At 51.9% G+C, this 28,000-nt stretch overlaps 1 protein-coding gene across 1 annotated transcript; it reads left to right on the plus strand.

Moving 5' to 3' along the window:
- The first annotated feature begins 24,629 nt into the window (after window positions 1–24,629).
- On the plus strand, window positions 24,630–26,592 carry LOC103637745 (probable WRKY transcription factor 35). Its single transcript, XM_008660616.2, has 2 exons — window positions 24,630–25,443; window positions 25,533–26,592. Exons 1-2 carry the CDS (start codon window positions 24,917–24,919, stop codon window positions 26,326–26,328), a joined length of 1,323 nt encoding a protein of 440 aa, XP_008658838.1. The 5' UTR covers window positions 24,630–24,916; the 3' UTR covers window positions 26,329–26,592.
- Window positions 26,593–28,000: the final 1,408 nt, after the last annotated feature.

The raw sequence follows: 28,000 nt of genomic DNA on the forward strand, positions 1-28,000 counted from the left end.
GTCCGAGTGTCCTACCGGACAGTCCGGTGCACACCAGAAGGGTACTATTCACTGTCCGGTGCGCCACCAGGGCGCTAGCTGACTGCCCACTTCATAGATTTCTTCGGTGATTCTTTTGGGCTTCGTTTGTTCTTGAGTCTTGGACTTGTATGCTTCTTTTTATGCCTTCTTTTGAGGTGTTACATCCTCATTGCCTTAGTCTAATTCTCTTCGCATCCTGTGAACTACAAACATAAACACTAGCAAACACATTAGTCTACAGGTTGTGTTGGTCATCAAACACCAAAACCTATTGATCCAAATGGCCCGAGGTCCATTTTCCTTACAAGGGTGCATTCAGTTTTCCTCAAAACCAGGTGTCACATATACGTTACACATTTTACACAAGAGCACTAACCAAAATAGTGGTGTTTGTATAGATGCCACAAATAATGATGGAAATAAGAACTCATATTATATTTACATTGATGAGATCTAGTAACTTGAGTATGGACCTTATTTGAAGATCCCCTTATTTTGTTGTCAATGGATGAAGCTGAATGGAAGAGGCATAATAGTTTACCAAGAGTACGGAATGACCAGTATTGACCTCAATATGACTAGATATAGAGATGAACCATTGGACCTGGCCAAGGATGTCACTCAAGTTTTCTATGTGATGGATATGTCTATGAAAAGAAAGTGGAAGCTAACAACAAACAATGTTCTATCCGATATAGTGCATAAGTGCCACATAGTTCTTCTAGGGAAAAGAAAGATCATAGAAATCTAGGAGGTCAACGATGAAGAAGACTACAACAAAGTTGAAGCTACACCTCCATTCACAGTACATGTTGACACAAGTATCATGTTAGATAATGAGGATGCTCCCTAGTTGCAATATGATCACAATGAAGAGAGACTTGTAAAGAATAAGTCTAATTCTAGAAATGATAAGTTGTAATTAGGGGAGAATTTGTTGAACTTTGAATTTAATTTAATGATTTTATATGTTGATGTTGTCCTTATTTGAATTCTTCCAAATGAATTTAAAAATCAATTACATTAACTGAAGCGTATTTATATATCTTCATTTCTATATCATAATAAGATGGACTTTACTTGTACTACTTGGGACCTTTAATAGCAGTTGTTAAAAATAACTAGGACTAAGGGGGCCTTTAGTACTGGTTGTTAAAAAGAACTGATACTAAAGGTGCTCTTTCAGTTCCCACCTAGAGAGCTTTAGTATTAGTTGTTCAAAATAACAACTACTAAAGGTGTCTTCTCAATTCTCGGCTAGATGTCTTTAGTACCGGTTCTTTTTAACAACTAATACTAAAGCCCTCTAGATGGGAACTGAAAAACCACCTCTAGTACCAGTTCTATTTAATAATCTATAGTAAAGGACCCTTCAATGTCGGTTCTTTTTTAACAACCGCTACTAAAGGCCCCCTATAACTACGACCTTCCACACACCCTTCTATTCAGTATGTTCATCTTCCTAGACCTGCCCTCATTCACCGAGCCCATGCTCTTGTCTAGCCCCCGCGCCCCTCCCCACATCGGCACTGCTCCCGTTGAGCCTAGCCGCACCCTCCCCACGTGTGCCAGTGTCCCTATTAGCTGCATGTCCTCCTTGCGTCGCCACTACTTGTCCCCCCAGTTGATAGTGAGCCACCCTTGCGACACCATTGCTCGGCCCTAGTCGACCTAATGTCATCAAGGTACTAGATGCTCGGCCCCCATTGACCCATCGACCATGGTCATGATTGATGATGTTGTGTTCCACTAGCTTCTTATGGTGCTCTATGCTATTCCATTGGGTGGTTGTTCCATAAGTGGCTATTCCATTGGATGGCCTCGTGTAGAATTTGAATAGGCCAGTTCCATCATTATAGAGCTTCATTATGTCTAGAGGTTGCCATAGTTGTTGTTTAGCTGATGTAGTGATTGTTTGAGATTATAGCTCATACTGTTGTGTATCTAATTTTGATATTACAACTCCTATTTTAAAGAAAGTTAAATGCATGAACCAAAGGAGTATAAATAGAATTGACACTTTAGAATATGTATAGTCTGATTATCTAGATGCATGCCTTCGTCCTATTATAAAAGTTATTTTTGCTTTTGTCTAAAGAGTACATCATTGTCATATTTTTTATGTATTATCATATCTTTGTGCAATCCCTTTAACTTTGAAGAGATTTAGACAGTACTACCTCTGTTCACAAATATATGACACCATTGACTTTTTTTGAAAACTTTGACCACTCGTCTTATTCAAAATATTTATTCAAAAATGTAAAATTTTAACTCAAACACAAAATCACAAAAAAATAAATAATAACTCATTGTTTTTTTGAATATGACAAGTGGTCGAAGTTTTTTAAAAAGTCAACGGTGTCATATATTTATGAACGGAGGGAGTAAATTAGAACCCGGTGATACAAAGGCGCAAGACATCAAGGAAAAATGCGGAAGCTACATGTTTTGTCCATCAAGTGTTCTACTAGTTAGGCCTAGGCATACAGTGAAAACCAATATATGCATTCAAAATAGCCTTCTTTATTTATACGAGTGAGAAAGCAAAGAAACAATGTGCCTCCATCTATGAGTGCATGGTGAGTAAAGCAAATAAAAATGTTCAAAAAATGTGCCATCATAAGAGCTCGTATGGACATACCAACATGACAAGCCTCTAGTCTATCTAGAGTTGGTGAAAAAATTGACAACACAAATGGGTAGATTCCATGACTGGTACATGAAGGAGTCAGCCACTGATAAGACATATTTTTTGTGTGCTTATAAAAGATTGTGACTTATATAATGGCCTTGACATGGTGTGGCTAGATTTCAAGATATATTTGAGATATACGAGCAGAATGCGCTAGACATCTCTCTCCTTATGTGCTAGTTTTGAGTGTTTACCATCTCTCTTCTACATGATTGAGTAATATATGTTCAATGCTACTTGGTGTGCCCTTACACCTACTTTGTTTCCTGAAGGATGAAGATCTATAGATACCGTTCTGAAGGGATTTATAACGTGGGTTTCATCGACCCAGTGGTTGTTAACCAAAAAACAATTAAGGACTTTTGTGCGGATGTCCTAAAAGATTGCTCAAGTTTTTTCGCAAGCAACATTATATGCAATGCAAAATTCTACCTTATTATTTTAAATTAGTGTCCACTACCTTTTTGTAGCCCGTACCTTTTTGTAATTGAATGTGTAGTCCAATTTGCTCTATCTATTTATAATATTTGTACAACTTCCATTAGATACTTGTGGTGATCTCAATGGGTTAAGATATTGTATATATCTTTGACTCCATGAGAAAGCCAACCACAGAGTTACAAAAAGTGGACCTTCTTAAAGTGGAATTCTTAGCATTCGAAGTTAACTCTCTAAACCTCTAAATGATTGAATCATGCATACAACAAGGATTGATTACTTTAATTGTGCATGGCATGGAGGTGGCTACGCAGAAAGCATCTCGTACTGAAGGAAATTCTTAAGCTTAGGCCAAATTTTTCTGTATGTATGAATCTTGCACATCTCGCAAGTTATTTGCCAATAATAATCCATAACTTTTCCATATTTTACTGTTTAACACAGGCAATGGGGAACAACTTTCTTGGATACAATGTTTGTGAATTTATTCAAACCTTTGTAGGTAACAAGTTAGTGGCAAAAGATATCAATAATTATTGATATTGATTTCATGATAACAAAATGGGTCAACTTTGAATTTATTATACCAATATTTCTTATTAATGCTTTTGGTAAATCATAGTTGATAAAGATGAAAAAAGAATGACCCCTTTTAGGAAAGATTGAAACAATTCAAGAATAACTTAGAGGGTCCATATATAACGAGATCATATCTAAAAATGGAGAGTTCTATTATGATAGACAAAATCTACGGGTCCCATCAGAAGACCAAGACGGTGTATAATGAAAATATTGAATGAAGATATAGAGTAGTTAGGAGACTTCATATTACTTGCTTGTATATATATATATATATATTACTATTAAATTTATTTTAATATACACATATTACTATCACTATTCGTTTGCATATATTAATATACATATGTATATATATATATTAATTTGTCAATATACAAATATACATATGCACATATCAATTGTAAATATATAGAATTAAAGTCCTTGAACACTTTAGTGTCAAGTCTTTGCTAGAACCGATACTAAAGAGAGACCTTTTAGTACCGGTTCGAGCTAAGGCACCTCTTTAGTACCAAGTCATGCAACTATAATTGAAGATTCACGTTTTTAGTCTCGGATGTTTAGTATTAGTTGAGAATCCGATATTGTAGGAAATAGTGAAGCCTAAAGGGGTGGTGAATTAGTACTTCTAAAACTTCTTTTGAAACTAGACCACAAAGTAATCCATATAACAAAACCTATGCAAATAAGCAATCTAGAATGTGCAAACTAGGTTTTTTCTATATGTTGACATCTCTACCACAAAAGGAGTTATGAAACCTAAATTCCAATCCTATATAATCTACACTAAGACTAGTAAAGGTTGCAACTTAAGTAGAGAGAGTAAATGCGGAAGAGTAAAGAGCTAGTAGAGAAAGCAAACTCTCGTGGACGACTCCAGTATTTTTACTGAGGTATCCCGAACCAAGCAAGATCCCAACTAATCCTCGTTGGTGCCCCTACACAAAGGGTAGCCCACGCAAGGGCCAAGCACCATGCTCGAGTAACTCCGTAGAGAGCCATGGGCCTTCTCCACACGCAAGTGGTCCTGCGCTTCTGGGTCCTCTTGGACGCTCCCCACCGTCTCCACTATCGAGCTTCCGATCAAAATGCGTGGGCCTCGTTCCCTCCGGTACACGATGGCGGCCGTGACACAAACTTGGTTGTCATGGTCTTGCAGGACTCTCGCCCCACTCGAACAATATTACAATGGCTCGCATAAGAACCAAGGGGTTTTGTGGTTTTTTTTCTAAACTCACTCAACTAACTTGGAATCACTTAGAGCAAGCGCATAAGCAGTCTAACTAACCTAAGCACTTCGCAAAGCACCTATTCTAATCACCGAGTGATTCTATTAAGCACTTAGGTGTATGAGCACTTGGAAATATCGATAACATGTGTTGGTATGTTGCTTTAGCTCCCACATCTTTAAATGGTCCATTGGGTGAAGTATATATATGCCCCAACTCGAAACTAGCCATTGGAGAAAATCTACCGCACGCACATCAGACAGTCTGATGCCCCACTAGCCATTGGATATGACCGTTGCAGCGCGTCAGCCTTGCACCGGATAGTCCGGTGGTTCATCAGACATTCTGTTGGCTTTGCTCCATAGTGCCACCAGGAACTAGCCATTGGGATGCAGTTACCTGGTGCACCGAACAGTCCGTCGTGTGGCACCGGACTGTCTGGTGTGCCACCAGACAGTCCAATGTTTTTAGCCGAACGACCCACAAGTGGCTACACTTTCTTCAAGTCCTGGACTTTGTTTGATACTTGTTGATCTTCACTTATGGTCTTCATAAAGTCTTCTTTTGAGGTGTTGCTTCCTCAATGTCTTAGTCCAAGTCACTTTAGCATCCTGTGAACTACAAATACAAACACATTAGTCCATAGCTTATTTTTATAATCAAACACCAAATCATTTAGTCAAATGGGCCAAGGTCCATTTTCCTTACAATCTCCCCTTTTTTTGGTGATTGATGACAACACAACCAAAGCAAGCGAATATAACAATTATTTTGATGAAAATATGCAATCTACTTGCTAGGATGCATGAATGTCCCCACAATGTGAGATTATGGACTTAAGCCTCCCCATAACTTCATAATCCACATACTTCCTATTTTAGACCAAAACCACTTGTAGAACCAAAACCACTAGTAAGCTCAAGATTTTAAAATTTTAAATTAGGTAGTGTTTGGTATTTGATATATTTTGAATTGCTTTGGTCCCTAAAACTCCCCCCTTTGGAATCAAACACCAAAAAAGGAAGACATAAAAATCATATAGTAAGCAATTAAAAGACTTGCCCTCTAAAACAATTACTACCTCTAAAAGAGTATTCTCCCCATTTGAAGGAATATTCTCTCCCTTTGTATGAAGGAAGACATACTCCCCCTGTCGAAGATCCTCTATTTAGGAAAAGCACATGAAAACGAGAGGAAACAAGACATGATTGAATATTGTCGGGGACCATAATTAGGGGTACCCTCAAGACGCCTAATTCTCAGCTGGTAACCCCCATCAGCATAAAGCTGCAAAGGCCTGATGGGTACGATTAAGTCAGGGATCAGTCCACACGAGTGACTCGATCACGCTTCATCCGAGCCTAGCCTCGGCCAAAGGCAGCCGACCTCGAGAGACTTCCGTCTCGCCCGAGGCCCCCTTTTTATGGCGGACACATCACCGGCTTGCCCAAGGCCTTGGCTTCGCTCAGAAGCAACCTTGACTAAATCGCCGCACCGACTGACCAAATTGCAGGGGCATTTAACGCAAAGGTGGCCTGACACCTCTATCCTGACACGCGCCCCCGGCAGAGCCGAAGTGACCGCCGTCACTCCACTGCTCCACTGGCCAGTCTGACAGAAGGACAGCGCCGCCTGCGCCACTCCGACTGCAGTGCCACTCGACAGGGTGAGTCTGACAGGCAGTCAGGCCTTGCCAAAGGCGCCACGGCGAACTCCGCTCCGCCCGACCCCAGGGCTCGGACTCGGGCTAAGACCCGGAAGACGGCGAACTCCGCTCCGCCCGACCCCAGGGCTCGGACTCGGGCTAAGACCCGGAAGACGGCGAACTCCGCTCCGCCCGACCCCAGGGCTCGGACTCGGGCTAAGACCCGGAAGACGGCGAACTCCGCTCCGCCCGACCCCAGGGCTTGGACTCGGGCTAAGACCCGGAAGACGGCGAACTCCGCTCCGCCCGACCCCAGGGCTCGGACTCGGGCTAAGACCCGGAAGACGGCGAACTCCGCTCCGCCCGACCCCAGGGCTCGGACTCGGGCTAAGACCCGGAAGACGACGAAACTCCGCTTCGCCCGACCCCAGGGCTCGGACTCCGCCCTGGCCTCGGCCGAACGACTTCCGCCTCGCCCGACCCCTTGGCTCGGGCTCGGCCACGGCAACAAAAGGCAAACTCAACCTCGGCTTCGGAGGAACCCCCACGTCGCCCTGCCTAGGGCATAGATCGCCACGTCAACAGGAGGCGCCATCATCATCTTACCCCGAATCGACTCGGGTCACGGAGAACAAGACCGGCGTCCCATCCGGCCAGCTCCGCCGGAGGGGCAATGATGGCGCTCCGCAAGCTCTGTGACGACGGCGGCCCCCGGCTCTCTTACGGAAGCAGGACAACGTCAGTAGGGACTCGACCGCTCCAACAGCTGTCCCTCCATCAGGCTCCGCCGCACCTCCGACAGCCACGACATCACGCCAGCAGGGTGCCCAGATCTCTCCGGCTGCCACATTGGCATGTACCTAGGGCGCTAGCTGTCCCTCCGCTAGACATGTAGCACTCTGCTACATCCCCATTGTACACCTGGATCCTCTCCTTACGACTATAAAAGGAAGGACCAGGGCCTTCTCAGAGAAGGCTGGCCGCGCGGGACCGAGGACGGGACAGGCGCTCTCTTGGGGCCGCTCGCTTCCCTCACCCGCGTGGACGCTTGTAACCCCCCTACTGCAAGCGCACCTGACCTGGGCGCGGGATGAACACGAAGGCCGCGGGACTTACACCTCTCTCACGCTCGACTCCGGCCACCTCGCCTCTCCCCCCTTCGCGCTCGCCCACGCGCTCGACCCATCTGGGCTGGGGCACGCAGCACACTCACTCGTCGGCTTAGGGACCCCCCTGTCTCGAAAAGCCGACAATTGGCGCGCCAGGTAGGGGCACGCTGCGTGCTGACGAACAGCTCCCCGTCAAGCTCCAGATGGGCAGTCTCCAGCAACCTCTCCGGCCCGGGACAGTGCTTCGTTTCGGGACTCTTGAGTTCATGTCCTTCGACGGCAGCTACGACATGATACTTCTTCCACCGCCGCGCGACTACGACAATGGCGGCCGACAACCCGCCCGCCGGCGGCGGAATCAACGACGTCTTCCCCGCGTGGTGGAAGAGCAACATTCGGGCTCGCTCCGTTCCCTCCCCCGCCAACGGAGGAGGAGGCGGGGCCGTCAAGGCCAGACGGGAGGTCGCACTTCGTCGGCCGTCGTGCGAATCGACGCCCCCGACGCCCCGACGGAAGGCACGCCGGACGTCGACCTCGCGTTCAAGACGGAGGCAAGCGCCGGCCCCCCGCGGCACGCTGATCCCGAGCAAGAAGACGACGCCGGCGCGCTCGCGGAAAGCCTGCAGGACGTCGCCCTCGAACCAGAGATGACGGCGCAACCAGTCCCCGATGTGACTACGTCGCTCCTCGTCGACCAAAAGGTAACGACTAACTCCCATCTTGCGTCATTTCGACTCGGCCTCAACCCGCCAAACGACCTCGTTTTGGCGGACGCTCTCATTGAGGCGAGTGCAACCCCACTGAGGTTCCGTATGCGGTCGCCTTGGGACCGACTGACGGACGTCTCGACCTACGGGCCCTCTGGGTCCGAGGAAGATGACGATCCCGGCATCGGTTGGGATTTCTCCGGACTTGGCAACCCCAGTGCCGTGCGGGACTTCGTGACCGCATGTGACTACTGCCTATCCGACTGTTCCGATGGAAGCCGCAGCCTTGGCGACGAGAGCTGTGGCCCAAGCCGCGAATGTTTCCACATCGAGCTAGGGGATCCCACCGAAAGCAACCATCTTGGCATGCCGGAGGATGGTGATCTCCCTAGGCCGGTGCCTCGCGCCGACATCCCACGGGAGCTAGCTGTGGTCCCCGCTCCGGCGGGGGGTTACGACCCACAACTCGAGCAAGTCCGCGAGGCGTAGGCCAGGCTCAACGAGGGAACAGGAGCGCTTGAGCCGATCCGTCGGGACGTCGGACAGGCATGGGTGGGCCAACCCCTGGCCGGAGAAATACGTCATCTGCCCCAAGGTCTCCAGCACCGCGTCGCCAACGATGTCAGGATCAGGCCGCCGCCCGCATCCAGCGGGGTCGGTCAGAACCTGGCAACCGCAGCAATGCTCATCCGCGCGATGCCGGAGCCGTCAACCACCGAGGGTCGGCGAATCCAGGGAGAACTCAAGAATCTCCTGGAAGGCGCTGCGGCCCGGCGGGCCGAGAGCACTGCATCCCGAAGGCAAGGATATCCCTCGGAACCTCATGCCGCGACTTCCCGATTCATGCGGGAAGCCTCGGTCTACACCGGGCGCACGCGCAACACCGCGCCTGCGGCGTCGGGCCACCTCGGCAACGAGCACCATCGACGCGACCGTCGGGCTCACCTCGACGAAAGGGTGCGCCGAGGCTACCACCCCAGGCGTGGGGGGCGCTACGACAGCGGGGAGGATCGGAGTCCCTCGCCCGAGCCACCCGGTCCGCAGGCCTTCAGTCGGGCCATCCGACGGGCGCCATTCCCGACCCGGTTCCGACCCCCGACTACTATCACGAAGTACTCGGGGGAAACGAGACCGGAACTGTGGCTCGCGGACTACCGCCTTGCCTGCCAACTGGGTGGAACGGACGACGACAACCTCATCATCCGAAACCTCCCCCTGTTCCTCTCCGACACTGCTCGCGCCTGGTTGGAGCACCTGCCTCCGGGGCAGATTTCCAACTGGGACGACTTGGTCCAAGCCTTCGCTGGCAATTTCCAGGGCACATACGTGCGCCCCGGAAATTCCTGGGACCTTCGAAGCTGCCGGCAACAGCCGGGGGAGTCGCTCCGAGACTACATCCGGCGATTCTCGAAGCAGCGCACCGAGCTGCCCAACATCACCAACTCGGATGTCATCGGCGCGTTCCTCGCCGGCACCACTTGCCGCGACCTGGTGAGCAAGCTGGGTCGCAAAACCCCCACCAGGGCGAGCGAGCTGATGGACATCGCCACCAAGTTCGCCTCTGGCCAGGAGGCGGTCGAGGCTATCTTCCGAAAGGACAAGCAGCCCCAGGGCCGCCCATCGGAAGAAGCTCCCGAGGCGTCTGCTCCGCGCGGCGCCAAGAAGAAAGGCAAGAAGAAGTCGCAATCGAAACGCGACGCCGCCGACGCGGACCTTGTCGCCGCCGCCGAGTATAAGAATCCTCGGAAGCCCCCCGGAGGTGCAAACCTCTTCGACAAGATGCTCAAGGAGCCGTGCCCCTACCATCAGGGGCCCGTCAAGCACACCCTCGAGGAGTGCGTTATGCTTCGGCGTCATTTCCACAGGGCCGGGCCACCCGCCGAGGGTGGCAGGGCCCACGACGACGACAAGAACGAAGATCGCCCAGCAGGAGAGTTCCCCGAGGTCCGCGACTGCTTCATGATCTATGGAGGGCATGCGGCGAATACCTCGGCTCGGCACCGCAAGCAGGAGCGCCGGGAGGTCTGCTCGGTGAAGGTGGCGGCGCCAGTCTACCTAGACTGGTCCGACAAGCCCATCACTTTCGACCGGGCCGACCACCCCGACCATGTGCCGAGCCCGGGGAAATACCCGCTCGTCGTCGACCCCGTTGTCGGCGATGTCAGGCTCACCAAGGTCCTGATGGACGGGGGCAGCTGCCTCAACATCATCTACGCCGAGACCCTCAAGCTCCTGCGCGTCGATCCGTCCTCCGTCCGAGCAGGCGCTGCGCCCTTCCACGGGATCATCCCTGGGAAGCGCGTCCAGCCCCTCGGGCGACTTGACCTCCCAGTCTGCTTCGGGACACCCTCCAATTTCCGAAGGGAGACCCTGACGTTCGAAGTGGTCGGGTTCCGAGGAACCTACCACGCCGTGCTAGGGAGGCCATGCTATGCGAAGTTCATGGCCGTCCCCAACTACACCTACCTGAAGCTCAAGATGCCGGGCCCCAACGGGGTCATCACCGTCGGCCCCACGTACAAACACGCGTTCGAATGCGACGTGGAGTGCGTGGAGTACGCCGAGGCCCTCGCCGAGTCCGAGGCCCTCATCGCCGACCTGGAGAACCTCTCCAAGGAGGTGCCAGACGTGAAGCGCCATGCCGGCAACTTCGAGCCAGCGGAGACGGTCAAGGCCGTCCCCCTCGACCCCAGTGGCGACACCACCAAGCAGATCCGGATCGGTTCCGGGCTCGACCCCAAATAGGAAGCAGTGCTCGTCGACTTTCTCCGCGCAAACGCCGACGTTTTTGCGTGGAGTCCCTCGGACATGCCCGGCATACCGAGGGAGGTCGCCGAGCACTCGCTGGATATTCGGGCCGGAGCCCGACCCGTCAGGCAGCCTCTGCGCCGATTCGACGAGGAGAAGCGCAGAGTGATTGGCGAAGAGATCCACAAGCTAATGGCAGCGGGGTTCATCAAAGAGGTATTCCATCCCGAATGGCTTGCCAACCCTGTGCTTGTGAGGAAGAAAGGGGGGAAATGGCGGATGTGTGTAGACTACACTGGTCTCAACAAAGCATGTCCGAAGGTTCCCTACCCTCTGCCTCGCATCGACCAAATCGTGGATTCCACTACTGGGTGCGAAACCCTGTCCTTCCTCGATGCCTACTCAGGGTATCACCAGATCCGGATGAAAGAGTCCGACCAGCTCGCGACTTCTTTCATCACGCCGTTCGGCATGTACTGCTATGTCACCATGCCGTTCGGTTTGAGGAATGCGGGCGCGACGTACCAGCGGTGCATGAACCATGTGTTCGGCGAACACATCGGTCGCACAGTCGAGGCCTACGTCGATGACATCGTAGTCAAGACGCGGAAGGCTTCCGACCTCCTCTCCGACCTTGAAGTGACATTCCGGTGTCTCAAGGCGAAAGGAGTCAGGCTTAATCCTGAGAAGTGTGTCTTCGGGGTCCCCCGAGGCATGCTCCTAGGGTTCATCGTCTCCGAGCGAGGCATCGAAGCCAACCCGGAGAAGATTGCGGCCATCACCAGCATGGGACCCATCAAGGACTTAAAAGGGGTACAGAGGGTCATGGGGTGCCTCGCGGCCCTGAGCCGCTTCATCTCACGCCTCGGCGAAAGAGGTCTGCCTCTGTACCGCCTCTTAAGGAAGGCCGAATGTTTCGCTTGGACCCCTGAGGCCGAGGAAGCCCTCGGCAACCTGAAGGCGCTCCTTACAAAGGCGCCTGTCTTGGTGCCGCCGGCGGACGGAGAAGCCCTCTTGGTCTACGTCGCCGCAACCACTCAGGTGGTTAGCGCCGCGATTGTGGTCGAAAGGCAGGAGGAAGGGCATACATTGCCCGTTCAGAGGCCGGTCTACTTCATCAGCGAAGTGCTGTCCGAGACTAAGATCCGCTACCCACAAGTTCAAAAGCTGCTGTATGCTGTGATCCTGACAAGGCGGAAGCTGCGACACTACTTCGAGTCCCATCCGGTGACTGTGGTGTCATCCTTCCCCCTGGGGGAGATCATCCAGTGCCGAGAGGCCTCGGGCAGGATCGCGAAGTGGGCGGTGGAAATCATGGGCGAAACGATCTCGTTCGCCCCTCGGAAGGCCATCAAGTCCCAAGTGTTGGCGGGTTTCGTGGCCGAATGGGTCGACACCCAACTGCCAACGACCCCGATCCAACCGGAGCTCTGGACCATGTTTTTCGACGGGTCGCTGATGAAGACGGGGGCCGGCGCGGGCCTGCTCTTCATCTCGCCCCTCGGAAAGCACTTGCGCTACGTGCTGCGCCTCCACTTCCCGGCGTCCAACAATGTGGCCGAGTACGAAGCTCTGGTCAACGGATTGCGGATCGCCATCGAGCTAGGGGTCAGACGCCTCGACGCTCGCGGTGATTCGCAGCTCGTCATCGACCAAGTCATGAAGAACTCCCACTGCCGCGACCCGAAGATGAAGGCCTACTGCGACGAGGTTCGGCGCCTGGAAGACAAGTTCTTCGGGCTCGAGCTCAACCACATCGCTCGACGCTACAACGAAACCGCAGACGAGCTGGCTAAGATAGCCTCGGGGCGAACGACAGTCCCCCCGGACGTCTTCTCCCGGGATCTGCATCAACCCTCCGTCAAGCTCGACGACACGTCCGAGCCCGAGGTACCCTCGGCTCAGCCCGAGGCACCCTCGGCCCAGCCCGAGGTACCCTCGGCCCCCGAGGGCAGGGCACTGAACGTCGAGGAAGGGCAGAGCGGGGCCACACCAGATCAAGATTGGCAGGCCCCGTACCTGCAATATCTCTGTCGAGGAGAGCTACCCCTCGACCAAGTCGAGGCTCGGCGGGTAGCGCGACGCGCCAAGTCATTCGTCTTGCTGGGCGACGAAGAGGAGCTCTACCATCGCAGCCCCTCGGGCATCCTCCAGCGGTGCATCTCCATCGCCGAAGGTCGGGAACTGCTGCAAGAAGTACACTCGGGGGCTTGCGGCCACCACGCAGCGCCCCGAGCCCTTGTCGGAAATGCTTTCCGGCAAGGCTTCTACTGGCCAACGGCAGTGGCTGACGCCACTAGAATTGTCCGCACCTGTGAAGGGTGCCAATTCTATGCGAAGCGGACACACCTGCCCGCTCAGGCTCTGCAGACAATACCCATCACCTGGCCCTTCGCTGTATGGGGTCTGGACCTCGTCGGTCCCTTGCAGAAGGCGCCCGGGGGCTACACGCACCTGCTGGTCGCCATCGACAAATTCTCCAAGTGGATCGAGGTCCGACCTCTGAACAGCATCAGGTCCGAGCAGGCGGTGGCATTCTTCACCAACATCATCCATCGCTTCGGGGTCCCGAACTCCATCATCACCGACAACGGCACCCAGTTCACCGGCAAAAAATTCTTGGATTTTTGCGAGGATCACCATATCCGGGTGGACTGGGCCGCCGTGGCTCATCCCATGTCGAATGGGCAAGTAGAGCGTACCAATGGCATGATTCTACAAGGGCTCAAGCCTCGGATCTACAACGACCTCAACAAGTTCGGCAAGCGATGGATGAAGGAACTCCCCTCGGTGGTCTGGAGCCTAAGGACGACGCCGAGTCGTGCCACGGGCTTCACGCCGTTTTTCCTGGTCTACGGGGCTGAAGCTATCTTGCCCACTGACCTGGAGTACGGCTCCCCGAGGGTGAGGGCCTACACCGAACAAAGCAACCAAGCTAGCCGAGAGGAATCGCTGGACCAGCTGGAGGAAGCTCGGGACAGGGCCTTACTACACTCGGCGCGGTACCAACAGTCCCTGCGACGCTACCATGCCCGAGGGGTCCGGTCCCGAGAACTCCAGGTGGGCGACCTGGTGCTTCGGCTGCGGCAAGACGCCCGAGGGAGGCACAAGCTCACGCCCCCCTGGGAAGGGCCATTCGTCATCGCCAAAGTTCTGAAGCCCGGAACATACAAGCTGGCCAACAATCAAGTTGAGATCTACGGCAACGCTTGGAACATCAAACAGCTACGTCGCTTCTATCCTTAAGATGTTTTCAAGTTGTTTATATACCTCGCACCTACGCAAAGTTTAGTCGTCAAGGAAGGGTCGGCCTAGCCTCGGCAAAGCCCGACCCTCCCTCGGGGGCTAAAAGGGGGGAGACCCCCTCTGCGTCGAATTTTTCCTCGAAAAAGGATCTCTTTTTAGCAGGATTTCTTTCGTGCTTCCTGACTACTTCGGAAAAGCGGGTCCTGGAAACGACGAGGTACACGTAAGCAGCCAAGGCTGACCGAGCCGAGGGACTCCTACGCCTCCGGGATACGGATACCTCACTCATCACCTTCTGCGATAAGTAACTTGCGCTCGGATAAAGCGACTCCGTGGACCGAACGAGTCATCACGCTCGGAAGCTCTCCTGCCGAAGCAGTCCTTCAAGCTCTCTCGACTGAGTCGGCGACAGGGCCTCATGGACGGGTGAAAGTACGCGTAAGCCGCAAGGCCGACCGAGCCGAGGGATTCCCACGCCTCTGGGATACGGATACCTCACTCGTCCCTTCCGCGAAAAGCAGCTCTCGCTCACACAAACATCCCTGTTACCGACAGAGTCCAGATGCTCGAAACAAGAGGAAAAAAGACGCAGCTTCGCAAGCGCGGCGAGGGTGTGTTCTTCTGGCCTCGGCGACCGCAGAAAGCACACGCTACAAGATGATCTGATCCTGCAGGCTCGGGTCTTCACGCTGAAGGGAGCCGTAGCACCCTCGGCATCGACGACGTCTTCAGCAAAGCCCGACCCAGCCTCGGGCGACGCTGCGGTCCAGGGACTCCTCCGGGAATCCGGCCCGAGCAGGCGGCTCAACCGGTTACCCCTGGGGCCTCGGTCAACCGGCTTCCAAGGGCGCCAGCCCGACCCGAGGCCTCGACTGATCGACTTCGGCGTCGGCTCCGCCGACGGACAACACGGCTAGGCTCCGGCCAGACAGGTTCCCATTCTCGAGCCAACTCCGCCTCTGTTCATACTGATATCGCTACCCCTGGCCTCGATCCACCGAAGGGCGGCCGAGGGGTCTCTTCAACTAAGCTAGAGGAGCCCCAGACAACAAGGCCGAACGGGCCGAGGGATTCCTACGCCTCCGGGATACGGATACCTCACCCGTCACCTTGACATGGGGCAACTCATGCTTGGTAAAGCGGTTCAGATAATCAACAGGCGAGACTTAATGCTCGAAAATGAGGAAAAAACACGGCTCCGTGCCGAAATTACATACACGTTCAGGCCCCGACAGCCGCAATGAACAAACACACCGGCATCCAAGGTGCCATCACAAACGGAACTCCGGTTCCCCCCTCCGTAGGTACGAACGACCCCACTCCATGGGGAAGGCCTGCGGAGCCACAGAAGACCGATGGCCGGCTCGCCGCCGCCCATCCTGACTACGGCGACAGTGGGTCGGCGCTACTGCGATCTTGCCCTCGCCCCCGCCGACGCTCGAGGGGCGAGGACAAGCACGCCGGCGCGGTGGCCCGGGGCGTGGGTGGTGGCCGTGATCCCGTCGGTGACGAGGACTTCTCGAGCCGCCTCCGCATCGGCGCCGATGGCAGGGGACACCAGCCCCCCGGCAGATCCCCACTCAAATCCTCCCAGACGAGTGGGGCGCCGGCCTCTGCGCAAGGACGCCGTCCCAGCGCAAAAGCAGGACCACCCCAGAACACGAACGCCGCCCTAACGGCGCGCGGAATCCTGGGTGGTCCTCCCGTGCACACGATGCGGCGGTCACCCTCCGGCAGGAGGGGCCGCCGGAAGCCCGGCCGACAACTCCGACACGCTGGAGGTAACGACGCCCGCCGTCGTTCAGCCCCACGTTGTCTAAGTCCGCGCCGTCCGCAGGGCCAGCGAGCGCCTCCACCCCCAAACGCCGCGGGAAGGGGCGACCCGCGGACCCGCGCGGAAGGTAGAGCACCGGCTCAGCGTGGCTCCCGCCCCAGCGGGGATGATGAACATCCTTGAAGCTGAGGGTGGGACCAAGATCGCAGCCCGGCTTGCTCTTCCCCACCCAGAAACCGGCGGTCACCATCCTGGGTGATCGTCGGCATGGGGGTACGGCCGAGAGGTACCAACTCCCATGGAGTTGCGTTCCTCCAACGAGGAGGCGGAAAGGCGGCGGATACCCCCCATCCGGGGGCTTGGAAGATGGGAAGACACGACGCTTAAGGGAGAAAGAAGACATGGTTGCCTTACGAAAGGAGTCTCCCTCCTTTTAAAGGCAACTCTCCCTACGTGCGCCCCCAGACGCCGCGGGCTGAGTCTTCTCCAACACGCTCCAAGGCCCTCCCCTGCGACTCGGGGGCTGGGTCCCGCATGTCATGCAAGCCGGCTCAGGGCAGAAGAAGCCAAACCGCCGCGCGTGGTGCACACGACCGTCCGGCGGTTACAGGCGACCCCCCATTTTCGCCCAGACCAACGGGCAGAAGGAGCGGGCAGCCATGCAGGCGGCATGCAACCGCGCCAGATGGACGCGCTTCTCCGACTTCTGACACGCCAGCTTGGGAACCCAGGCCCACGCGTCGAGCAACCGGTGCGTCAGTTGCTGCATGCAAGCGACCGCACCGCCACTTGTGCCACCATCACGCCTCTTCGGTTGCGGAGCCTATGCCGCGACTCGAGGCGACCCAACAGCGCCAGCCTGGCGCGTCGGTCAAAGCGACCGAAAGTGGGCCGGCAGTAATAGCGGTGGCAGGCGGGCGGGCGCAGCGGTCACGTCGTCAGCCAGGCTCACGTCCCATCCTGGGACAGCAAGAGAGCCTCCTCTCACGGCGTGAAGACGGTGCACCCGTGACCCGTTCCTCGAACGGATCGCACGCGCGTAACGGCCGCCCTGCCAACCACTCGCCCCGTCGCATTAACTCCGCGGCAGGACACGCGGCGCCTCTGGCAGGAGGAGCGCGCGACGCTTCACCTTCGCCGAAATAACCGCGTCAGAAAAGGTACGCCACGTCGTCCGATTTCGTATCCTTTTCCGTTTTCCTCTTTCTCTATCTCTTGCAACATGGACCGGGAAAGGGGATACCCCGAAAGGGATCCTTCTCCGCGAAGGAACCGGGCTCCGAGCCCCCCACTACTGATCAGGGGTTCGAAGGCTGGCCCTCCGAAGGGTTCAACAGTCGCCTCAGATCGCGTGGGCCCGACACCCACTACTGGTCAGGGGTTCGAAGGCCAGCCCCCCGAAGGGTTCCATGGCCGCCTCAGGCTACTCAGGCTCCGCGCCCATTACTGATCAGGGGTTCGAAGGCTGGCCCCCGAAGGGTTCACAGTCGCCTCAGACACCGAGCGAGGGATGACCAGGGGTACGTTCGATACATAACCAAGGCTCGGGCTGCGCTCCCGAGGTACCCTAGGACATTTCTGAGACCAGCGGGAACGATCTTGTAACGGAATCCCATCGGAGGGAGGCATCGAGCCCTCGGACCCCGTCGCCAGGGGACCGGGTCCGGCAAATCACCCGCAGGTACTTTTGGGCGTGCCTCTGGGCCCCTAGCCGACCCCCAACGAACGGGGCACGGACGTCCACTCGGATTACCCGCTTGCAGCTCACCGGAGACACCATGTTCGGTGCCCATCGAGGGTAACATGGCGCACTCCCCCCCTCCTCCTTGCGGAAAGGCGACGTAGGGGCGTATGTAAAAAGTCGAGTCTGTCCCTGATCGTCCTCTCGCCCTGTGCAGAGGCTCGGGGGCTGCTCTCGCAAAAACCGGCTCCGGCCAAATCGTTGACAGCGTCAACATACCAGCCCGAGAGCTTGGGCCCCGACCGTGCACCCGGGCTACGGCCAGTTCGCATGAGGGAACGACCAGACCAGCCGAAGCGTTAAGCGAAGTATTAAGACCTCGAAGGAGTGTAACCACTCCTCCGAGGCCTCGGGGGCTACACCCGGCGGGTGCGCTCGCGCGCACCCACCGGAACAAAATGCAACCGAGAAAGGCTGGTCCCCTTGCAAAAAAGTGCGACAAAAGCCTCCAAGCGAGTGCTAACACTCCCTTCGAGGCTCGGGGGCTACTGTCGGGGACCATAATTAGGGGTACCCTCAAGACGCCTAATTCTCAGCTGGTAACCCCCATCAGCATAAAGCTGCAAAGGCCTGATGGGTACGATTAAGTCAGGGATCAGTCCACACGAGTGACTCGATCACGCTTCACCCGAGCCTAGCCTCGGCCAAAGGCAGCCGACCTCGAGAGACTTCCGTCTCGCCCGAGGCCCCCTTTTTATGGCGGACACATCACCGGCTTGCCCAAGGCCTTGGCTTCGCTCAGAAGCAACCTTGACTAAATCGCCGCACCGACTGACCAAATTGCAGGGGCATTTAACGCAAAGGTGGCCTGACACCTCTATCCTGACACGCGCCCCCGGCAGAGCCAAAGTGACCGTCGTCACTCCACTGCTCCACTGGCCAGTCTGACAGAAGGACAGCGCCGCCTGCGCCACTCCGACTGCAGTGCCACTCGACAGGGTGAGTCTGACAGGCAGTCAGGCCTTGCCAAAGGCGCCACGGCGAACTCCGCTCCGCCCGACCCCAGGGCTCGGACTCGGGCTAAGACCCGGAAGACGGCGAACTCCGCTCCGCCCGACCCCAGGGCTCGGACTCGGGCTAAGACCCGGAAGACGGCGAACTCCGCTCCGCCCGACCCCAGGGCTCGGACTCGGGCTAAGACCCGGAAGACGGCGAACTCCGCTCCGCCCGACCCCAGGGCTCGGACTCGGGCTAAGACCCGGAAGACGGCGAACTCCGCTCCGCCCGACCCCAGGGCTTGGACTCGGGCTAAGACCCGGAAGACGACGAAACTCCGCTTCGCCCGACCCCAGGGCTCGGACTTCGCCCTGGCCTCGGCCGAACGACTTCCGCCTCGCCCGACCCCTTGGCTCGGGCTCGGCCACGGCAACAAAAGGCAAACTCAACCTCGGCTTCGGAGGAACCCCCACGTCGCCCTGCCTAGGGCATAGATCGCCACGTCAACAGGAGGCGCCATCATCATCTTACCCCGAATCGACTCGGGTCACGGAGAACAAGACCGGCGTCCCATCCGGCCAGCTCCGCCGGAGGGGCAATGATGGCGCTCCGCAAGCTCTGTGACGACGGCGGCCCCCGGCTCTCTTACGGAAGCAGGACAACGTCAGCAGGGACTCGACCGCTCCAACAGCTGTCCCTCCATCAGGCTCCGCCGCACCTCCGACAGCCACGACATCACGCCAGCAGGGTGCCCAGATCTCTCCGGCTGCCACATTGGCATGTACCTAGGGCGCTAGCTCTCCCTCCGCTAGACACGTAGCACTCTGCTACATCCCCATTGTACACCTGGATCCTCTCCTTACGACTATAAAAGGACCAGGGCCTTCTCAGAGAAGGCTGGCCGCGCGGGACCGAGGACGGGACAGGCGCTCTCTTGGGGCCGCTCGCTTCCCTCACCCGCGTGGACGCTTGTAACCCCCCTACTGCAAGCGCACCTGACCTGGGCGCGGGACGAACACGAAGGCCGCGGGACTTACACCTCTCTCACGCTCGACTCCGGCCACCTCGCCTCTCCCCCCTTCGCGCTCGCCCACGCGCTCGACCCATCTGGGCTAGGGCACGCAACACACTCACTCGTCGGCTTAGGGACCCCCCTGTCTCGAAACGCCGACAAATATACTAACTTCCCCTATGCATAGGTAAAAGATATATTTTAACAACATATGCATTTATGGCAACATGGGAAGAAAAATATATGAAATATACTCTAATCAAAATCTGGAGAAGACATGTAAATGATACCGATGGTGGAATGAAACCACTTGCGAAACATGAAATTACTTGTAAGTTTGCAGTGGAGTTTAATGTCTTTCTCCGAGGACTCCATTTTCCTTCAATGAGACTACTACACATATAATAGACTTGAAAACATGTGTTAGTCTCAAATACTTAGATTATAGAGTAACCTCCTCCTAAGGGTGTGCATACAAGTTTTGAATACTTGTAGGAGACATGCACTTTGATTTTGAGATCAAGAGGGGCAAATTATCTATAATCCAAGCTTTGGCACATATAAGTCAAAATGACACCACTTGGAGAATATAAATTTGGAAACAAAGCATTAGTGTCATTCATTTAGGAATTTTAAATAAGCTATGCGTCGAGCTTAACTAAACATTTTAAACCATGTAGGTTTGATCAAGGATATGAATTGAAAACGAGCATTCCTACCATCTGATTGACCTAATATGCATGCAACTCTAATCAAAAGTAAATACCACATGTAAAACTAGGCATGTAAGGTAAAAACTAGATATAAGAAAATAGATATGCATATTTAAAAACAAGAAAAGCAATAAATCTAGTTACCTTAGTCATGGGTGGGGGATTTGGGTCCAAAGTATTCACTAACCCACTTGGCAATAGACTTGATCTGATGTGATGCATCCCATGATATACATCCCAATTTTGTCAAGTCTCCAAATTCCCCCTTAAATACTTCAACTTCTCACTTCCCTCTTGGGACACAAACCTTCTTGGTGCTTTTCATGGTTGAGATAATCTCCTTTGGCACCTAGATGCGTTTGGCCCCCTCTCCTTTGTTGGCTTGCCTGTTGGCCTTGATTGCTATCACCTTTCCATTCTTTTTCTTCTTGATCAAATATAATGTGTCAGCTTTTTTGTCCACCTTCTTGATGTAGGTGTTGGAGATTTTGCTTGTTAGCCTTTTCTTTTGCTTCTCCCCGATCTTCGCCTTGCATTGGTAAGACTTGTGGCCTTCCTTGTGGCATAGCCTGCAAACCACGATTTCTCCCTCCACATGCTTGTTCACTCCCGTAGTGGTGTTATCCTGAGGAGATTGGGGTTGTTTAGCTTTGCCTTTCTTATCATACAAAGCCTTACATAAGCGAGCCACCTCTTGCCTTAATTGCTCATTCTCCATTACAATTTCATTCGAACATGTTTCTATAACAACATTCTTTACAAGAACTTGATTGCAGAGATTATAATCATCAACTAAATCAAAGTAAGAAGTAGAGATATCTTTCTTGATAATTTCAGGAATTTCAACTAAAGATGCCCTCGGGTGCTACCAATGTTTTTAGCTTAGTAGTTAACTCATTATTGTGAATGCTAAGAATTTCCATTTTCTCTAGAAAGTTTTCAACTATGTCCTAAGAGTTAGCTAACTTAGCTTTAAGTTTTTCATTCTTTTAACAAAACTATCATCGGTAGTTGAGGATGGAGATTTAGACTCTAATTGCTCAATTTTAGTTGTTAGCTAACAATTCAAATATGCAAATGTTTCAAATTTTTCTAGCATACATTTATAACCATTTTGAGAGCTAATCAACTTATTTTCAAGATTTTAAGTTGAGCCTTTTGCTTAGTATAAACATCCTCAAAAAACTTGATGGTATGCATAAGCTCATCTAAGGAGGGCTTTCCCTCACCATCACTATCATCACTAGAGGATGGGATACTTGATTTACCTGTTGCCATACGGGATTTGTGAGATGACCGTGATGAGCGTGATGAAGAGTGATGGCTGTGAGTCCTTGGAGGATCATCTTCACTTGAAGAATCATCCCAAGTTTTGACACTTGTAAGCACCTTGCCTTTACTCCTCTTTTTGGGTTCGACCATATTTGGACAGTTGTCCCTAAAGTGACCCTTCTCCCCACATGCAAAGCATCCTCTCTTTCTTTGCTTTTTCCTGTCAATGTTAATGAAAAGATCCTCGACCTGCAGATGCACACCCATTAGATAATCTTGCGAATCATCCCCATTACATTTTCAGCGTGTCAAACTGTTTCTTCATCCTCAGAGGATGATGTTGAGCCTTGATCATTTTCATCTTATTCTTCCTCTTCTTCACTTGAGGAACTTGTGCTTGGAGCTTTTTTCTTGTCTTTCATCCTTTTGTGCTCATCACATGCAAAAGCATATGGATTCGAAGAAGTTGGCTCCTCTTCTTGACCCATTTTCCACGACATCTCAAATGCCGCAATCTTTTCAATCACAATCGTCGGGGTCATTTGGCTCAAGTCCACAAGATTGTGAAGGATGGTGATGATGCTTCCATATCTTTGTTGTGGTAGGAGGGAGATGATCTTTCTCACAATGTCCGTATCACCTAGCTTATTAATACCGATAGAGTTGAGCTCATTAATCATAAGATTTAAGCGAGAATACATGTCTCTAACAAGCTCATTTTCTTTCTTAGCAAAAGAATTATACTCATTTAAGACTAGGCAATGTTTTTGCTCACGGACATTAGATGTGACGCCATGGAGCTCATGCAATTTTAGCCAAATCTCATTAGCAGTTCTCAAGGTAAATACTTGATTGAAAATTTCCATGCTAAAAGATTCATACAATCAATTTTTGGCTCTAGCATTCAAATGAATTTATATTTCGTCACTCGTGGTGAGCTTGTCGGGATTCTTAGGAGGTTTCATCCAGTCATGAGTGACTCTCCAAACACCTAGGTCAACCGCTTCTAGCACTATAATATGGGAAGTTAGTGCCATCGAAGTGTGGTGGCCTATAGGTATCCATCCCCTTCATCTAAAAAGTGTCGACTCGATTAGCGGTGAAGCTAAAATGTTTTAAATAAGGCAAACCATGCTCTGATACCACTTGTAGGAAACAGTGATGGCTAAGAGGGGGCGATTTGGGACTTCTAAAACTTCTTTCTAAACTAGACCACAAAGTAATCCCTAGAACAAAACCTATGCAAATAAGAAATCTAGAATGTGCAAACTAGGTTTTGTATATGTGTTGCTATCTCTACCGCAAAAGGAGTTATGCAACCTAAGTTCCAATCCTATATAATCTACACTAAGACTAGTAAATATTGCAACTTAAGTAGAGAGAGTAAATACGGAAGACTAAAGAGCTAGTAGAGAAAGCAAACTCTCGTGGACAACGTCGGTATTTTTACTGAGGTATCCGGAACCACGCAAGGTCCTGACTAATCCTCGTTGGTGCCCCTACGCAAAGGGTAGCCGACGTGAGGGCCAAGCACCACAGTCGAGTAACTTCGTAGAGAGCCACGAGCCTTCTCCACGCGCAAGTGGTGCTCCACTTCCTACTCCTCTCGGACGCTCCCCGCCATCTCCACTATCGAGCTTCAGGTCAAAACGTCGCGTGCCTCGTTTCCTCCGGTACACGGTGGTGGCTATGACACAAACTCGGTTGTCACGGTCTCGCAAGACTCTCGCCCCACTTGGCACAATATTACAACGGCTCGCATAAGAGCCGAGGGGCTTTGTGGGTTTTTTCTTAACTCACTCAACTAACTAGAAATCACTCAGAGCAAGCGCATAAGCGGTCTAACTAACCTAAGTACTTCACAAAGCACCTATGCTAATCGCCGAGTGATTCTATTAAGCACTTGGGTGTATGAGCACTTGAAAAATGTCTATAACATGTGATGCTATGTTGCTTGGGCTCCCACATCTTTAAATAGTTGGTTGGGTGAAGTATATATATGCCCCAACTTAAAACTAGCCGTTGGAGAAAAGTTGTTGTTCTATGCGGCACACCCGACAGTTTGGTGCTCTCTCTGGTGCCCCACTAGCCATAAGATATGTCCGTTGTATTTGACCGTTATTGCAGCGTGTCATCCTTGTACCGGACAGTCCGGTGGTTCTCCTCCACAGTGCCATAAGGAACTAGCCGTTGGGTTGTAGTTCCCTGGTGCACCGGACAGTCCGTTGTGTGGCACCGGACTATCTGGTGTGTCACTGGACAGTTTTGACCCTTTCTTCAGTGATGTATTCATCAATGGTGCATGTAACATGTATGTTATGTTTGTCTGTCGTTGGCCCTGTTGGTTTCGACTTCTGGTCAGATTCTAGCTATCAGAATCGGTTTATGGCAGTCAAATGCTTCGCTTCTTAGTCTGTTTCTATGAAAATCGCCAAAATCAACGTGAATGCAAAGTCCGCTGAGTTGTTAAAATGGGAGAAATATTAATATGCTGCTTTCTAAATTTTAAACCGTGCATACCTCTCTTCTCCGCACAAATTTATCTTGGATCCAGTCATCCAGATTCTCGTGACAACTAGATTATCTCGGATCCAGATTCTAAAAAAAAACTATTTAGAAAAAAGTTGTCCCACGCAGACCCAATTGCTATGCATGACGACATAGTTTGGATCGATAGATGATGGAATGTGCCGAACCTGTCCGTGGCGTTACGGGTGTCGTTTATTTGGTCCGTGCAGTCGTGTGGACGCATGCATTTTGCTAAATGCTCCTAGACAGGTAGCAGATCATCACTGGCTAGCTCGATCCGTTGGCTCCATTATATATCTGTGCTGTGCTGTGCTGCTTCAGCCTGACACAGACAGTTACTTAGTTCTCTCCATTTACATGCAAGTTATAGATCGATCCTTGCTTTGCCGATCAATTTTGTTTATCGATCATTACCACTTCTTCCGGGTAACTCTTTCGCCTCCCTGAATCTCTGTCGGCAACAAAGATTCTGAATTAGGATTTTGATCCACCCATAATATATTGTACATAAGTAGTATCATGTGCGACTTCTTTTGGCTGTCGCCGGCCGATCTAGGCGACCTCTCGGACGTCGTCCGGGAGAGCCTGCAGCCTCCACCGCCACACCACCACCGACTGCCGGCGGCCACTCCTGCTTCCTCGGCCATCTGCTCGTCGGGCTCCCATCATCTGCCGGAGGAAGAGGCGTTGCTGCTGCTGCAAGCTCGACTCAACTTCGGTGGCGACGATCACGATGAAGCGCGCTCGCAGCTGCAGTCGCAGCAGCAGCTGGTGCATAGCAGTAGCGGCATGGTGGAGCTCATGCTGGGCAGCAACGGCAGTGGCGGCTGCGCTTGCGATCATGCAGCTGCGCTGTGTCCACATCACCATCCAGAGGCAGAGGAACTGATTCCTCGGCCCACGTCCGGGCCGCAGCAACAGCTGTGCGCTTCCACTCGTTCCAGCTTCGTCGAGAGGAGGGACGATGATGCTCCCGTGCTACAGGAGCACGTCCTGGACATGGCCATGGCCCCTCATCGCCCTCATTCCTCGGCAGTCAAGAGAAGGTTCGATCATATTTTGTTTAACTACTTTATAATTGCATTACGTTACGTACATATTGATGCGTTGCGTACGTGTGCACGGTGTCTCGTAGGAAGAGCCAGACGAAGAAGGTGGTGTGCATCCCCGCGCCGGTGGCGGCGCCACCGGGGGTGGGCGGGAGGCCGAGCACGAGCGGCGAGGTGGTGCCGTCGGACCTGTGGGCGTGGAGGAAGTACGGGCAGAAGCCGATCAAGGGGTCGCCGTACCCGAGGGGGTACTACCGCTGCAGCAGCTCCAAGGCCTGCTCCGCGCGCAAGCAGGTGGAGCGCAGCCGCACTGACCCTTCCATGCTCGTCGTCACCTACACCTCCGACCACAACCACCCCTGGCCTACGCAGCGCAACGCGCTCGCCGGCTCGACCAGGCCGGCCTCCTCGTCCTCCTCGTCGGCCAGGGGCCATCATGGTCACAACCATCGACATCATCCCTCCGCGGCTGCCGTTCCAGATACGGCACCGGCCGCCCACCGTCACGCCAGCAACGTCGCCGTCGCCGACAATGCAACGACGCCAGGTTCCATCATTAGCGCCAGTGTCCATCGCCAGCTGCTCAAGCAGGAGGTGGTCGACATGGATAATTCCAAGCCCGCGGAGGACGCTGCTGCTGACCATGACTTGGGCTTCGGCATGTTTGCGGACATGGACGGCGCCCTCGACGTTCTGTGCGCCCCCGATTTCCATCCAAAAAAGCAGCAACAGCAGGCCACTGCTCAGCAGTTGGAGAAGCTGCCGGAGGAAGAAGGCACGCAGTTGCTGCTGGGTCCCGATCCCTTCAGCTTCGGCTTCTTGGACTGGGTTGGCGCTTCATTTGGAGTCGGAGAGAGAGCAGCAGATGACGGTGGTCAATAAATAATAATGCATCACTACTATTACTAATCTAGAACTGATCTACATACAGACCATCCAGCTAGCTAGCCTCTATTTCATAAGCAAATTAAGCGCGCCGACGACAGATCTTATACTGATAATCTTACTATAGTCTCCTTTGTGTATTCAACTATTCAAGTAGACAGTATTTCACATTTTCACTCTACACAGCTGGCCTTAATTTCTGTCGGTTGTGCCTGTTCGTTTTATTTTAACTGAAATGATCAGTGATACTCCTGTTTGTTATTAATTCTCGCCATAAAAAAACATGTTTGTCAAACTTTCTTAAATTTAAGAAGATTGTATAGTATATTAATAATATTTATAGCTCTAAACAAGTTTACTATAAAAATAAATTTAGTAATATTTATTATAAATTGTTTTTATGTATACTTGGTTGAAGTTGAAAATATTTAACTTATGCTATAGTTATTTAAAGATGGATGGAGTAATTATAAGGCGGTGGCCAGCAGATCTTCCATATGACAATATAATCACTATTTTGCAACGTAGACTGTACAATTTACATAGTGAAGTTTAAAATAGAAGATGTGATGAGTAAGACTGTTAGAGATAGCTTAAGTGGAAAAAAGGGAAAAAATCTTTACATCCGAGATGCAAAGAATCTCTTTTACAACCTCTCACATCCACCACCTGGTGCTCCATATAAATAGAAGAAAAAAAGTTATTAAAGAGTTTAGTTGCAAATTTTCATATGTTTTTGTGGGCCTTCAAGTAGTGGATGTGAGAGGTTGTAAAAAAGAGAGTTTGCATCCGAGATGTACATATTTTTTTCCGGAAAAAGGCCAAAGTTGTCTGGAATACCAGTTTTCCCCTATTTTCTATCTTTTTTAAAAAATGAACCGATTCCTATGAAGTCGGTTCCTATGAAATTCTTGTATGATCCCTATTAGGGTGTTTGGTTTAAAGAATAAGAAAGTCTATCATCTTCTCACTTATCACTTTTTTTTTTGTTTCTGAAATGAAATGAGTTAATTCATTATCATTTTATCCTTCATAATTTAATAATTAATAATAATATGAAGAATGAGCCTATTCCATCAAATTTGTAAAATAAACTCATGATAAATCACTTAAACTAGCATGGATTGATTCTTCGAACTAAACACCCTCTGTGTGTTTCAAAGGAGGGCTCCTAAATCTGCATGTGTCCCTTCGAGCTTCTCGAGTCTGCCGTGCTAATGATTGGTGCCAAAGATAAGTCTGAAGGTACTGTTTAACCACGCCAAAAGGATTAAAAGGGAGAAAAAGAAAAACAAAAGTGGAGGAGGATGAAAGGAGAACCTGAGGACAGAATGCTGGGATAAAAAGCTCAAACGACAGCAAGAATCTTCTTACCACAGTGCAAATATGCAGTTGCTGTTGCTCGTAGTTGCTGATGAGACTGGACGATGAAAAATAAAAGACGGGCCTTTTGAAACCATTATAGCCAATTTCTCAACGTGAGTTTGGTTGGACTATTGAAGGGACAGCACGAGACGGTGGTCGATCCTGTTTCTACGGCCGTTTGGTTCAGAAGGTAAAGTTGAAATAGAACCATCTTGCTAAGATACATTCTCTAATATGAGGATCATGTATGAGCGTTATGACAGGAATAAAATAATAAGTACCTGATAACTTTAATACAGGTTCA

The sequence above is a fragment of the Zea mays genome, chromosome 1 (genome assembly GCF_902167145.1).
Source record: "Zea mays cultivar B73 chromosome 1, Zm-B73-REFERENCE-NAM-5.0, whole genome shotgun sequence".
Lineage (NCBI taxonomy): Eukaryota > Viridiplantae > Streptophyta > Magnoliopsida > Poales > Poaceae > Zea > Zea mays.

What these genes read in the sequence shown, in the direction of transcription:
- LOC103637745 (XM_008660616.2), top strand. Translation starts at nt 24,917, where the DNA reads ATGTGCGACTTCTTTTGGCTGTCGCCGGCCGATCTAGGCGACCTCTCG. An exon ending in TCCTCGGCAGTCAAGAGAAG is followed by an intron (nt 25,444 to 25,532) that starts GTTCGATCATAT and finishes GGTGTCTCGTAG; the next exon opens with GAAGAGCCAGACGAAGAAGG.